The sequence below is a fragment of the Trachypithecus francoisi genome, unplaced genomic scaffold (genome assembly GCF_009764315.1).
Source record: "Trachypithecus francoisi isolate TF-2019V2 unplaced genomic scaffold, Tfra_2.0 Lachesis_group17, whole genome shotgun sequence".
NCBI lineage: Eukaryota > Metazoa > Chordata > Mammalia > Primates > Cercopithecidae > Trachypithecus > Trachypithecus francoisi.
The window spans coordinates 104,951,782-104,966,910 of record NW_022681462.1 but is presented as its reverse complement, the minus strand read 5'-3'; the positions used below and the strand labels follow the sequence as shown (position 1 = coordinate 104,966,910).

The 15,129-nt window shown below is 45.7% G+C and overlaps 1 protein-coding gene across 6 annotated transcripts in view; it reads left to right on the top strand.

The window, feature by feature from the left end:
- Positions 1–15,129, top strand: part of DCDC2C (doublecortin domain containing 2C) — a 134,909-nt gene that overhangs the window by 32,215 nt on the left and 87,565 nt on the right. For 4 of the 6 annotated variants that reach the window (XM_033176647.1, XM_033176644.1, XM_033176643.1 and 1 more), the window contains exon 4: positions 4,836–4,964. The exons of the other annotated variants lie outside the window; for them this stretch is intronic. In XM_033176647.1, the coding sequence (XP_033032538.1) occupies positions 4,836–4,964 (129 nt within the window). The remainder of the gene's footprint in view (positions 1–4,835; positions 4,965–15,129) is intronic. 6 annotated transcript variants of the gene reach the window in all.

Genomic DNA, 15,129 nt, shown 5'->3' with positions numbered 1-15,129 from the left:
GATCTCCGGTTATAATGCTTTCCAGTCAGCATCATCCTTATATATATTTTTCAGCCATGAGACACGGACAGAGATTGAACACCTTGTAATTTGGCAGCAATGAACAAAACAGCACAAGGCTTTTCTTGTGTGGGGTTCAAGATTAGTTTCCTGATGGTGGCATTTCCAAAATACCAGATCTCATACTTTCAAACTGTGTAAAGGCTGATCAAGGAGTTTGAGGGGAAAGATGGCCTTGATTTGTTGATTGTAGGACTGTGTACTTAATTAACTCTCGACAGTGTCTGAGGATGTCAGACTGTGTTAAATTGGAACCTCCTGTTAGCCAGGAGGTGTAGGGCATTCTCGTGGTCTTCCTGTAGTGGTTTCAAAGGCGAACCATTTCTGAGGAGGATGGTGTGAGGATCTGGGAGTCATAAGAAGGATGGATAACACCCATGGCCATAGACAACCCAGTTCTTCAGACAGCGTAGCCAGCTTGGACTCTGGACACGTGGGCTCTTCCTAAGATGCCTGATGACTGAGGCTGTGATGGCAATGGAGTCTTCGACTAATGTGTTATATTTATAATTGCTCATGTACTTTTGCTAGTGAGATTTGATCTTTCATTAGAAGTCATAGAGGGGGTACCCCAAGTGGGATAGATTACTTCCGGGAAAACGTTGGCGACTGACATAGTGGAGACATTTTGGCAGCAGAAAAGCCTCCAACCGTTTAGAAAACATGCAGATCAGTGTGGGAACATACTGGGGACGTAGTGGCTGCTGGGCCTCTGGTAATTGGATAAAGTGTATTTGACAGTGAACGAAGGGTCTAGGGTAAGCTGTTCCCCTTCCTCAGCCCATATTTAGAATTTTCCCAGGGGTATGTTTCTGGCAGAGGAAGTGAGGGGCAGCTGCTTGGTCCAGATAAAAGCTAAAGGGTTCAAGCCATTGTTTGTCCAGAATGTCCTGCATTTGTACCTTTCTGGGATGAGTCAGGTGTAAACACAAACAATGACTCTGGTGATAGATTTGAGTGGGCCATGTGGATTTCCTGTGTTATTTCCTTGGGAGGCATCTTGAAGAAGTTGTTTTCTTCAAGGGAGGTGTCTGTTTGGGTTGCTATAACAAAATATATGAGACTGATGATATTTGTTAAGAAATAAATAATTCGGTGCGCCATCGACAGTTCACATCAATGTGTTTCACATTAATGGCAGATTGGATAAATGCCTGATTTTTGAATATTCATTTTGAGCAATGAGATTGAAGTAAAGTAAAAAGAGAATTAATGTTTGTTTTTACTCCCTTGTCAAAGGGTTTGATTTGCATTACAGATAATTGTATGTGCAACTTCTGTATCAGATTGCAAGTTTTTGTTGGCAGAGAGTTGAGGAAAATTCAAAGTGTGAAGAAAGAAGAGAGATAATGAAATTAAATTGAGATGAACTATATGATGAGATATATTCAGCATCCCACTCCAAGGGCAATAAATTTTTTCCACTGGTCTATCTGGGAAAAAAAAAAAAGTCTCTTGGTTTATATCACTAGTTCCCTAGTGATTCCCCCAGAGGGAACCAGCGTCGCAGTTTCTGGTGTCTTTCTAGGATGGGCCATGCATGGTCAGGCGTTTATAGGTATATGTATACTGCATGCACTGTTGTGTACCTTCATTTTTTGTAACCACCCAATTTATCTTGGATATGTTTTTTTATCAGCATATATAAATTGGGCTTTCAAAGATGAGTACCAGGTATTCAAAAATTCACATGTACCAGTGTTTATTTACCAGTGTGCCCATCCACAACCTGTCACAGACTTGCAGGGAAACTTTTCTGGCTGTTTTAGATGGAGTTGTTCGTTCAGCTACCTGGAAGATGGATCATCTCTGCCTGAACAACACGGGCCCCAAACCCAGCATGGTGATATTGGTCGAGCTTCATTCTTCAGCTCAACCAGCAAACTTTTAGAGATGTGTGAAGTCCGTTTCTCCCTCTGAACTTGCCATTTCCTAGTTTATAAATCAGAGATTATTGTTTCTTCTCTTTATCTTAAAAATTCAAAAAATTTTACAGATTTTTCTATTTACAGGCTTATTATAAAAATGTGGAAATCTAGAAAAGCATAAAGAATAAAATAAAAATCTCCAGTTATCCCATCCCTCAGAGACAACTGATATAGAAGTGCTGGGAAGGGAAGAGTGTGGCCCCTTTAAACGATACAGAAGGGGGAAGGGAAGTGCTGGGGAGAGGAGGGCATGGTCCCTGACTAGGGCTCCACCCAAGGGACCTGCAAGAGGACAGGCATTTTTGTTTCCCTGCCCAAATGTTGCATTTCCCAAGACCACCCTAGCCTGCCATGCCCCCATCGTGTGCCTATAAAAACTTGAGACCCTAGCAAGGCAGAGACAGAAATGGCTGGACGTGGGGAGGAGCACATCGGCGGAGAACACACAAGTGGTGCGTGAAGAGGGATGCACGAACAGGCACCAGTACACCGCCGGGCCACCAAGGGCAGACCAGCACGGAGTTTGGCTGGGGCAGTTGGAGGAGCCTTGGGGTGCTGAGAGGCCTGATTCCAGGGAAAAACCATCTCCTTTTTGGCTCCCCCATCTGCTGAGAGCTACTTCCACTCAATGAAACCTTGCACTCATTCTCCAAGTGCACATATGGTCCAATTCTTCTGGTACACCAAGGCCAGAACCCAGGATACAAAGTCTTGGCGACAAGGCAGGGGTCTAATTGAGCTGATTAACACAAGCCACCTACGGCTAAACTCAGAGAGCAGCCTGTAACACACACCCCCGGGGCTTCAGGAGCTGGAAACGTTTACCCCTAGACACTGCCATGGGGTGGGAGCCCCACAGCCTGCCCGTCTGGACGCCCCTCTAGAGGTTTGAGCAGCGGGGCCCTGTAGAAGTGAGCCACACCCCATCGCACGCTCTGCGAGGGGGACAAGGGAACTTTTCCTGTCTCACAACCACTATTAACCCTAAGGCACCTTCACTCCTCGTGCTCTTTCTGTAGCCCACTGTTGTGGGTTTTGTCTATGACATTAATTATATTTGATCCTTTTTCCCCTGTAGATATAAATTCTGCATAAACAAATTTTAATGGCTGTATGCTTTATGGTGTGGCTGTGGCATAATTTATTTAACCAGTCTTCCATACTTAGACATTTTATATTTTTGACTTCATACATAATTCCGTGAGAAAGACCTTCACCTCTGAATCTTTGTCCGCTCTCCTGTGGGGTGGATTTCATGGTGTGGGATGAGTGGGTCAGTGGTTATTGATCCCTTATATTACATTAATCTATTTTGCCAAAGCGTTCTTCAAGAAGACTGTGCTGATTTTCAGCTGCGTCAGCAGTGGGTTGGTGTGCCTATTTCTCAATCCTCAGGATAAGACTATAAATTAAATTTCTTAAAAATTGAGACAAAATATAGCAAGACCTTGTTTAAACATTTATTATTTTATTCCTCTTAGTAATCTATATTTAGAAAAACTTGCAGCCTAAACCAATTAGGAAAACCAATAGTTGAAAACATTGTAGCAAATCTTTATTGTAATTGTAATAGCACATGGATAAACTCTGATATAACTTGCATAGAACATTTCTTTTTATGGCTTCTTGTGGGCAGCATCTTAAATATGGAATAAGTTGGACTCTGGGTTGATTGGAAGCCTCTTTTGCCACAAAACCTTAGCAGAGAAAATAGATTCTCTTTATTGTGACAAACATATTAAATTAAGATTTATATTTACAGAGAGATATTTCTCAAATCCTAAGTTATTTGCATTTAAGGAAAAAGACAAAAAATGGCAGTAACAGTAAATTATAATGTAAAAAAATTAACAACCAGAATTGCAGAGTTGAGCTTACATATTGTTAAAGGATATCAATGATATCATTTATTTTTTTAGACTTAATACACCTTGGATTTTACATTATTTTAATGGGAATTACAAGAGTTTGAAACTATTGCATGTGTCTTTGATTATGGCATAGTCTCATGAACACTACTAACTTTGTGTTGGGTTTTGAAAATCTTCTAAGCACTTCCTGTCCCTCAACACATAGAAACAATAAACTAACACTCCTAAGATTATACTGAAGTTGCCTTAAAACTCAGGAGTAAAATAAGCGGTTTCTATTAACTTTTCAAAGGAATGCATGTTATTTTCTTTGGGAGATGATCTCGGCTCCAGAGAAAGGGAAAGCAGCTACATTATTTAAGGCAAAATTGTCTGCCTGTTTTCCAAATGGACACAATTTTCTTTCATTTTACCCATTATAGTAGTGGGAGACATGTTTTATAAAAAGTGGAGTTATGTTCTATTCATCTGGGCATTTTAGATTTTATAAAATGCCCAGATTTTTATCAAGCTGCCCAGAATGTCACAACTGTGGAGTTGGAGCCCCACAGACTGCCGGTCTGTATGCGCCCCCTAGAGGTTTGAGCAGTGGGGCACTGAAAAAGCGAGCCACACCCCCATCGCACGCTCTCCGAGGGGGACAAGGGAACTTTCCGGGTTTCACAACCACTATTAACCTTAAGGCACCTTCACTTTCTGTGGCCCACTGTTGTGGTTTTCGTCTACAACAAAACCATATATATATATATATACACACACACACACACACACACACAAACACACACATCTGTCACCAGGCTCTGTGACTTTCTCTACAGCTTGATAAGGTCCTCAATAGGGCATGATATGTAGTATTGGAGGCTGCTTAGTGCATCCCATTGTTTTTACAGTTCTTTAATTATATATATATTGAATTTTCAATGTTTCCCCCTGAAACTTAACATATTAATGAATGCTTTTCTTTTTATCCTTACAGTGTTTTTACAAATGGAAGATTATTTATTCCACCTGCAAAAATCATTATACCCAAATTTAGTCTGTCCGATTGGGACATCGTGCTGGCCACGATCGGAGAAAAAGTCTTCCCTCTAGGAGGCGTTCGGAAGTAAGGAGACTCTCGCCTATAGGACAGCCAGGGGGCGGCAGCTTGTGTTTATTCTTTTCTATGAGAGTTTTCTGCCTGGACCAGCAAGGTCTACAATGATTCACCATAAACTCTTAATTTTCATTCTTCAAGCAGATAGTATTTTTTCAATCTTGGTATTATACTTACTTTTAACCAGCCTCATTCATTTATTCATTCAGCAAACCATCGAGCATCTACCATGTGCTAGGGGTGGAGAATACAGCATTGCAAAAAAGAGTCTTGCTCCCTGAAACTCCTACTGAGTGGGCCAACTGTTCAAGTTGCTAGAATGCTGCAGTTGGTGTATATATGTGTGTGTGTGTGTGTGTGTGTGTATGTGTGTATATATATATAATGAGGCCTTCCAGTTGGTCTGGAGGAGCCAGGCCTGTGGGAGCTGGTGTTTGGATTGAGTCTTGGCAGAGATGGGGGAAATGAATTCCATGGGACAGAAGAGCATTGGGAGGGAGGTAGTGTGTGTAATGGCTTCTAGTGTGGGCTTGGGGGTCTGACGTGGAGCAAATCTCCTCTCCGCTGTCGGTGTCTCTGTTACCTCAGGCACATCCCTAACTCCTCGATGCGTGTTTTGTCATCTGGAAAACTGGAAATAATAATACCTGCTTCCAGGGATCCTAATATGTGTAAAGTGCTTAGCATAACACACGATGCACAGTCGGCATGGAATGGTTTGTGATTATGGTTGTGACAGTCAATGAGGCACCTACTTCCAAGGATCCCAATGTGTGTAAAGTGCTTAGCATAACACACGATGCACAGTCGGCATGGAATGGTTTGTGATTATGGTTGTGACAGTCGATGAGGCACAAACAAGCAGAGTGTGTTGAGGAAACACCACACTGTCGTCACAGGGATTCAGCGCTATTGTGAGGGAAGCAGCCAGCCCCGAGGCCAGAACGTAGGTCCCATGAATACGTGACAGACCAGGCAGGGGGCTTGCTGTGGTGCAGCCAGTGGGTCTCATTTGCATGAACGAAAGCTCACCGTGGTGGTTGTCCATCGTGATGAAGGATTGAAGGTGGGAGGTGAGAGATGGGCTCTGAGCCAGGCAGCTGTGAGGATAATCTGGGTCGGCCTTCAGCTTTAACCACATGCACAGGCTGAAAGTGAAGGGATGGGAAAACTATCCCATGCAAGTGGAAACCAAAAGAGAACAGGGGCAGCTGGACTTACCTCAGACAAAATTGACATCATGTGAAAAACTGCAGCAAGAGATAAAGAAGGTCACCACATTATGTTAAAAGAGTCGGTCCATCAAGAATATACAACAGTTATAAATAGATATGCAACCATCACTGGAGCACCTAAATATATAATATGCAAGTATTACCAGAACTGAAAGGAGAAGTAGACAGCCATACAATAATAGGAGGCGACTTCAGTACCCCACTTTCAACAATGAATACATCATCCAGACGGAAAGTCAGTAAGGAAACTGTGGGCTTGAATAACAATATAAACCCAATGGACTTAACAGACTGCAGAACATTCTGTCCACCAGCAGCAGAATACACATTCTTCTCACGTGTACACAGCATTCTCCAGGATAAATCATATTAGGCCACAACTCAAATCTTAGCAAATGTAAGATTGAAATCATATTGAGTATTTTTTCTGACCATAATGATACAAAACTAGAAATCAGTAACAGGAGGAAAATTGGAAAATTCACAAAAATGTGGAAATTTAACAATGCATTCCTAAACAACCATTGGGTCAAGGAAGAAATCAAAAGGGAAATAAAAAAAAATCTTGAGAGCAACAAAAATGGAAATAAATACTAGAACTTACGGGATTCAGCAAAACCAGTTCTAAGAGTGAATTTCATAAAGAAAATGCCTGTATTGGGCAGGCGCAGTAGCTCACACCTGTAATCCCAGCACTTTGGGAGGCTGAGGCGGGTGGATCACCTGAGGTTAGGAGTTCAACACCAGCCTGGCCAACATGGTGAAACCCCGTCTCTTCTAAAAATATAAAAAATTGCCAGGTGTGGTGGCGGGCATCTGTAATCCCAGCTACTTGGGAGGCTAAGGTAGGAGAATCACTTGAATCCGGGAGGTGGAGGTTGCAGTGAGCTGAGATTGTACCATTGCAATCCAGTCTGGGCAACAAGAGCAAAACTCTGTCTCAAAAAAGGAAAAAAAAAACAAAAAACAAAAAACAAACCTATATTAAGGAAAAAGAAAGATCTCGAACAATCTAACTTTACACCTCATTTTTATTAACAGAATGAAAGAAATCACATGATCATCTCAATAGATACAGAAAAGGCACTGGACAAAATTCAACAACCTGTCACGATCAAAGCTCTTAGCCAATTAGTATACGAAGAATATATCTCAACACAATAAAAGCCCAACACGACAAGCCCACAGTTAACATCATACTCAACGGTAAAATGCTGAAAGCTTTTCCTCTAAGATTAGAAACAAGATAAAGGTGCCCCACTTGTACTACTTACATTCAGCATAAGGATGGAAGTCCTAACAAGAGGAACCAGACGAGAAAAAGAAACAAAAGGCATCCACATTGGAAAGGAAGAAGTCAAATAATCTGTTTGCAGATGATACAATTTTATATATAGAAAACCCGAGACTGTACCAAAAAACTGTTAGGATAAAAGAATTCAGTAAAGTTGCAGGTTACAAAACCAACATACAGAAATCACTTGTGTTTCCACATAATCTCAACAAGCTATCTGGAAAAGAAGTTAAGAGAAAAATCCCATTTACTAAAGCACCAAAAAGAGTAAAATACTTAGGAATAAATTTAACCAAGCAAGTGAGAGCTGTCTACACTGAAAACTATAAAACAGTGATGAAAGAACTTGAAAAAGATGCAATAGATGGAAAGATATCGTGTTCATGGATTGGAAGAGTTATTATTCCTCCAGTATTGTACTGGAGCAACCGCACCAATGAGAGTTCTTTTCTGAGGTGGGGAGTCCTGCAGAGGAGCAGGTTTGGTTGTTGTTGGTAACAAGTTAAAGAATCAACAAAGACATGCCTGTGGGACCCCCAGGCCTGGGCTGCAGACGGAGATGGAAGCTGGAGTTTTCGACTGGGGATGTGTGAACTCAGTAATCGGTGGAGCTCTGTGTGGATGAGACCCCTGGGAGCTGGCCTGGAGAAGGTGGGCAGCTCGGGTGCCTGTGGGGTCTTCCATCAACTGCTTGTCACTTTGTGAGAATGTGGGGCCGTTGTGGTCAGAGTTTTCACAAGAAGGCAGAAACGTCAAACCATGTAAAACAAAGACAAGAATCCTCCTTTCATCGGTTCTTTTTATGCCCCTGTTCTGCCCGCAGGCAAGGTTTTGGGTATCCTATAAGGGCAGTTCTGTTTTCCTTGGCATCTCTCTGGCCTCAAGTTCGTGCCCTCGTGGCCCTGATGCTGGAATGGGTTTCCACCTCTGTGTGGCCCTGCCTGTTGGTGCCTCATCTGACCACGTGGCACTTGATCCTGCTTTTGCCCCGGAGGTGGTTGTTTGAATTCTTTTTGCCTTGTGTTCTGTGGCTATGGACTCCTGGCCCTCTGCCTGTTCCCAGTCCTGGGTCCGCTAACTAGCCGGGGGTGGAGTTCTTGGGGGTAGTTTGGAGTGGGAGATAAAGGGAAGCCACAGAGAGGCATGCAGAAGAGCCGCAGACTCCGGAGTGGAGGCAGTGGCCTGGGAAGGCACAACCTGGACGCCTGGGCTGGATTAGCTTCCAGTGAACACCACAGACGAGGCCAGGGAGACGAGATCTAGAACGTGCTCTCTGACTGCACTTAGCAGGTGGCCACCGGCACTGTGCGATGGAAGCCAGGTCCTGTGGGCGGGCTGGAGTGGTGGGTGAGAAAGCAGAGATGGGAGTGTAGGGGTACATGTATGTGAAATAGGGAGAGAGGGGTGATGCGGAATTGTGGCTTGAGGGGCTCAGGGCAAAGACATGGTCACCGCTGAACACGAGGGGCCTGGGCACACGTCTCTCCCGAGGGAGAAGGTGGGGGAAGGAGTGGGGCATAGGAGCCAGACCCTGAGCAGGTGGAAGAGAGTGTGACCTGGAGGATGGGTGGATGCCTAAGCCGTGCGAGGTGGGGGAGCCACCCTTCCTGCAAGACAGGGGTGGAGGTGAGGATTGGTGCAGGTACAGAAAGCTTTAAGGTAGGAGGGAAGGAAGGTGGCAAATTAATGCCTAATGGACTCTAAAAAGGGAGAAGGCTGTGTCTTGCCAATGGCCAGAAGGAGAATGGGGGCAGCGGGAGGGGCATGGAATGGGAGGATTGCCGAGCAGGGTTGAGGGCCCTGCTGGACTGCGCGCCGAAGATTTGTAGCAGAACCAGCCTGTAGTTCCATGTGCTCTCGGGCACTCAGAAGCTGGGGATGAGAGAGGAGAAGGCAGATGGGCGGTTGGTCCACAAGGTGAGGGCAGGGAGAGACAGGCAGGGACAGGGGCTCATGGCACAGCAGGCGAAGCCATTGCTGGTGTGGATGTGAAGCCAGAGCCAGTTGAGCGGCGTCAGGCTCAGGGTCCAGCTGTTGGTACAGATTAGAGGAAGGTGAAGTGGGAGAGCGGGAGGCTGGGAGGCCAAGAGGCTGCAGAGGCAAGGTCGAGACATCCACCGGGGGACGCTTCTGGGCGATAATGAGGTGTGAAGGACTGCCCTGGGAGGGGCTGAGAAGGTGCAGGGGAGATGAAGATCTTCCAGGCTGAGAAGTGGGAAAACACCATGCAGCAAGGAGAGTTAGGAGGAGCCCACCCTGGGCAGCGGTGGTCTCCTGATGGTGGCTGCTGTGGAGGAGGAGCAGAAACAGTTAATCCTGCCTTATGCTTTTGTCAATTAACTCTCCCTTGGGGGTAGATTAAAAACATTCAAGAGTGATTTACAGTCAACAGTTGTGATACCATCAGTGAAAACTGATGTCCACTTTTGAGAAGGATGTAAACTGTTGAGCCGTTTAGAGCAGTGGAGCGATGAGTAACCTCATGGCAGTGGCAACGAGCAGGTGGAAGTTAGATGCTTGTGCACAAATCTGTACCGGGAATACCTCCATGCTCCCAGAATTCAGCTATAAATATTAGTGTATTAGTCTCAAAGAAATAAAGCTGTGTGCAGTAGATAGACCTGTGTATACTTCTGGGAGAAGCCAGAAACGATAGTGGAAGAAATCTGTTTTTTATTTATTTACTTATTTTTTTTTTTAGACTTGCTGTGTTGCCCAGGCTGGAGTGCAGTGGCACAATCTTGGCTCACTGCAACCTCAACCTCCCAGGTTCAAGTAATTCTCCTCCCTCAGCCTCCAGAGTACTTGAGATTACAGGCGCCTGCTACCATGCCTGGCTAATTTTTGTACTTTTAGTAGAGAGGAGTTTTCACCATGTTGGCCACACTGCTCTTGAACTCCTGACTTCAGGTAATCTGCCCGCCTTGGCCTCCCAAAGTGCTGGGATTACCGGCATGAGCCACTGCACCCAGCCTTGGAATAAATCTTAAGTATCACATGTAGAATGATAGTAGTGAAAGTAGCAGAGAAAATTCTTGTATGGTAGAAGTAAGGAAGGGAATAGAATATTTAAAGAGTAAAAAAGACATTAGATCAATAAGCTAATTTCTTTTTTTTCCTGGACTTAAATTAGTTTTTTATGGTTGGGTTTAGGAAAAGTGCAGAGCTTAGAAATAAAAGAAATGCTTAGAAAGTACAAATGCTAAGCTTGAAGGAGTGAAGCAATATGCACATTAACAGAGTTAAAAAAATCAATGTGCGTGTTACTTTTGAATGAGAACTACAGCTACTGTTTCTCATGCATTTGAGAAATTATTTATATTTCTCTGTATTTATCATCCTTTAGATAATGCCAATATGATTCAGCTGAGATTTCCGTCACACCTTTTCCTTGTGTGGGTTAGAAACTAAGCCAGTTCTTTTTTTAGGAGACTCTGTTGCCTGGGCTCAGTGCAGTGGCGCAGTTACAGCTCACTGCAGTCTTGACCTCCTGGGCTAAGAGGATCCTCCCACCTTAGCCTCCTGAGTAGTTGGGACTACAGGTATAAGCCACCACTCATGACTATTTATTTATTTTTTTTTGTAGTGATGAGGTCTTGCCATGTTGCCCAGGCTAATTATTTGTAGTGTATTAAAATTCCTTGATTTATTGGATAGTTTAAACTTTTGGCATAAGGCATCCAAATAGCCCAGAGAAATACTTAAGTGAAATTCTGTAAGTCTCTATGCGAGACGATTGCTGATCTCGGTTGGAAAAGGTGCTCGTAGAGGCTATTGGCTGAACATCAGGGATGCAGCCGTGAGCAGAACAGGCTCGGTCCTCAGCCCCAGTGCAGCCCAGCAGAGAGGAAACATGTCATGTGAGCAGTTACAGCGAGGGTGGCATGTTTGTGAGAGGGAGCACACTGCCGGGGGAGTGCAGACTGAGAGACCTCCCAGAAGAGATACGTGCTGTAAGAACTGGAGGACCTGGAGGAGTCGCGGCAGGAGGGTACCTTCTCACATCAGCACCCTGTGGGCCTCTTGTGCCTCACCTAGGCCAGGCCCTGGCCAGGGAAAGTGGGAGTGGATGGGGACCAGCACGACCCACTCTAAGAAAGGAATGATGTTTAGCATGGAGTGGGGGCCATGGAGGATGAAAGAGGGCAAGTTGCCTGAGGTCAACAGTTCTGAAAATTCTTTCCATGCCACCTGCTGGAAGGAAAAGGTGACGAGCTATTCTTGTGAATTTCTCTGAGACTGAAGTGGAATGATCTCCACTCTCCGTTTTCAATTTCCCATTGTTCGTTGAGTGTATACTCTGCACCGCACACTATTCTAGGAGCTGGGAGGTGATAAAACATCTGCAAGAACATGCTCCTTGACACTCAGGATTGCACAGCCTTGCTGGGAGACGGATCCTCTAAGGGAAACAGTTACACTGCAATCGGGGGCAGTGCTGGGGCCTGGCCAGTGAGAGAGAGGAGGACCTTGAGCTCCGTGAGAGTTCTCAGAGCAGAAGGGAGTTGAAGGAGGGTCTGTCCTGGGTTCTGAAGAAATGGGTAGTGGAAGTAAGGGAGGTGTTCTGGAGTGGGGGGACTGTGTGGACAGTGGCCTGCCATAGGAGTGAGGAGGCGTGAGGGCCCTGAGGGAAGCAGGGCCTGGCCATAGTGAAACTTTTTGGAAGATGCTGGGAGACAGGTGTGGATACCCAGGGTTGCAGCACGTACAGATGGCCCTAGTGGCTGCATGCAGAGTTTTATGATGTTTTAAGAGCTAATGATGAATGCCAGGGTGGGACATACATGTACACAGCACATGCATGTGTATTCCCGTGGCCCACCCCTGTGAGCTGGCCCCTGGCCCCTCTGGGGCAGGAGCTTCCCACCTCGGTTTCTGTGCAGGGCTCAGCGTCTGTCATGCTGCCCTGTATCATGGGCACAGCTGTCCCTTATCCACCAGCGGGTGTTTTGAACATCAGCGTCCGTGATTTAGGTGACAGTCATTCTGGAGAGACCATGGTGACCCATGAACTTGAGTTTGCTCATCTTGACTAGACTGATTAGGAAAGAGAGGGGCCCCCACCCCAGAGGCAGTGAAAGGTCTGAGGGAGGCGAAGCGGACCATTGTCATGGAGCAGCCTGGCCACCACTGTTAGTGGCAGCTGCTTGCCCCAGTGGATGTCACTTCTGGCTCAGCACAGCGTGTCCTGTGCATCTTCCTGGCCCAGGCAGTAGCCCCATCCCAGCGTAGGTGCAAGGTGCAGGGCACACACTGGACACGCTGGGTGTGGCCTGACCTCGCCCATCTCACAGTAGAAGTGAAGTCTTTGGCTGCACCACACCACATACTGAACCTTTCTTGATTTGTTGATCGGTTCAACAAATATTTACTGAGCGCTTAAGGGGTTTCTATCTAAGCCCTAAGGGGATGGGGTGAGTATGGTCCTCGCAGGGCAGACGTTGTCTAGTGGAGAGACGACAGATGCACGCTCAGGAGCAGATCCCTGATAAATGCCCCGCGAAGGGTGGCACAGAGGGATGAAGCAGGGCCGGGCTTGGGGTGAGTGACTGGGCTGGTCAAGGCAGGCTTCTCTGAGGAGGTGACATTTGAGAACACATCTGAATGGCATAGAGAAGTCAAACGCATTGTGATCTGGATGGAGATTGTCCTGATCAGAGGGACCACCAGGCGTGCGCACAGGCTCCGCGGTGGGAAGCCACCGGTGGCAGGGCAGTGCCTGGTGAGGGAGGGTGGGAGCTGCTAAGTCTAGGAATGAAGACTGGCTTGTAGACCTCGCTGAGAGGCTTGGGCAGTGAGTGTGGTGGGAATCCATTGGCGGGTTCTGAGCAGGAAGTGTCATCACCTGACTACGGGGTGGGATGGGAGACTTGTTTAGAGGCTCCTGCAGGTGATCCCGGGGAGACCACAGTGGCTGGGGCCAAGGCAGGCAGGTTCTGGCTGTGTTACTTTATGTGATGGGGCTTGCTGATCAACCTCATGTAGGAAGAGTGAGTGAGAGGTGGGGGTGGGGTGGGGGTGGGGAGTGTGTGGTGGGGGAGGCGACGCGGGAGGGGAGAGGAGGGAGAAAGGAGGTAGACTCCCAGCCTTCTGATCAGAGCAGCTGGGTGACTGTCCGTACCATTCCTGAGAAGGGGAAGTGGGAGGAGGAACAGGTTTTGGGGGAGTTAAGAATGAATTTTTGGATGCGTCCAGTTGGCGAGGCATATTGGACGTCAGAGTGGGTATGTGCCAGGCTGGATACGTGAGTGTGAAGTCAGGGAAGAGGTCAGGCTGGAGAAACGGACACACGATCTGAGTGTTGTGGATGGTATTGGCGGTTGAGGTGCTGGGCGGGATGGAGTTAGTGTTGAAGGAGAGACCTGAAGACTGAGTCCTGGGTTCAGCTTCCTGATAAATAGCCCATCAACCTTGGACTGTGGTTATTTGTGGACTTATCATCTCTTCTCCACTATATTTTAAGCTCCTTAAAGTTTGGGACCCTCTCTGATAAAACTTTTTTTTTTTTTAGTCCCTTAATAGTGAGGAAACTAGCTGAACTAACAGCTGAGACCCATGGACTCGGAGTCCAGGGTTCAGGGTGCCCAGTGAGACCCTGCTTCCAGAGATTTTGAAGCCTTAGCTGAAAATCAGGTCTATCTTTTAATCACTACATGGTCTTGAAAAGGAAGCTCATTAAACATAAATATTTTAAAATTCCTGTGAGATAGACTACCTTTATTTTGGGAAAACAGCCAAATTGGCTGTTTATTGGTAAAGGATTTAATTTAGAGATATTTACATTTTCTACTATATCCCCAATCTTTAAGGTTCATTAAAAATCATTTAATAGACATTTTTGTAATGTTTTCCAATTTACAAAACACTTTTGCAAATGGCTGTTTCATTTAGTCCTCAGCTTCTCTGATACAAGTAATAATCAAAATACCTAGTGTTTAGCATTTTATGATGCAAAACACTTTGATTTATGTGCATGATCTCATTTGATATCCACATTCTTGCTATTCATTTCTGTGAGACTCACACTTCAGTAAAAGCTGCTGTTCTCCGTATGTGACGTCCCAGCTCACATTTGTATGTCTGTGTAGGTGTAATCTGAACATCACGTACAGGCTCACATTTTCACATAGATGGATGTGTCATTTTCTATCTGGAACTTCCTTCCTGTCTTATCCCACCGAGGAATTTCTACTTACCCTTCACCCTGTGAGTAGACTTTGTACCTCTCTTAGAAGAAAATGAGGCCGAGATGAGTTTAGGGAAGAGTCCGAGGGGAACATGCCTAAACCGTTTGTTCCTCCAGTGTGTGGGCGGCCAGGTGTCCTGTTGGCCCTGTAGGGTTTAAACCACAGTTTGGTGGCCATGGCTCTGTCTCACTCAGCGGGCACCTCCCAAGTCTTGCATTGAGCCACCCAGAGTCCTCTTCTTTGGTATCTATAGTTCCATCCCTGAATGAAAAGAACACAACTTCCTAGAAGCAAACAAATGAACGTAAAAACAACCAGCTTCATTCCTGCAAGGCCCCTGCTGCTGGAAGGAAAACCTGAAATGCCTTTGGTTGATGCGGAGACATTCCAGTTGAGTTTTTTCAGGTGCATTTTTTACCGTTACCCAGTTGCTGACAGCTCATTTTCTCCTCTATCCG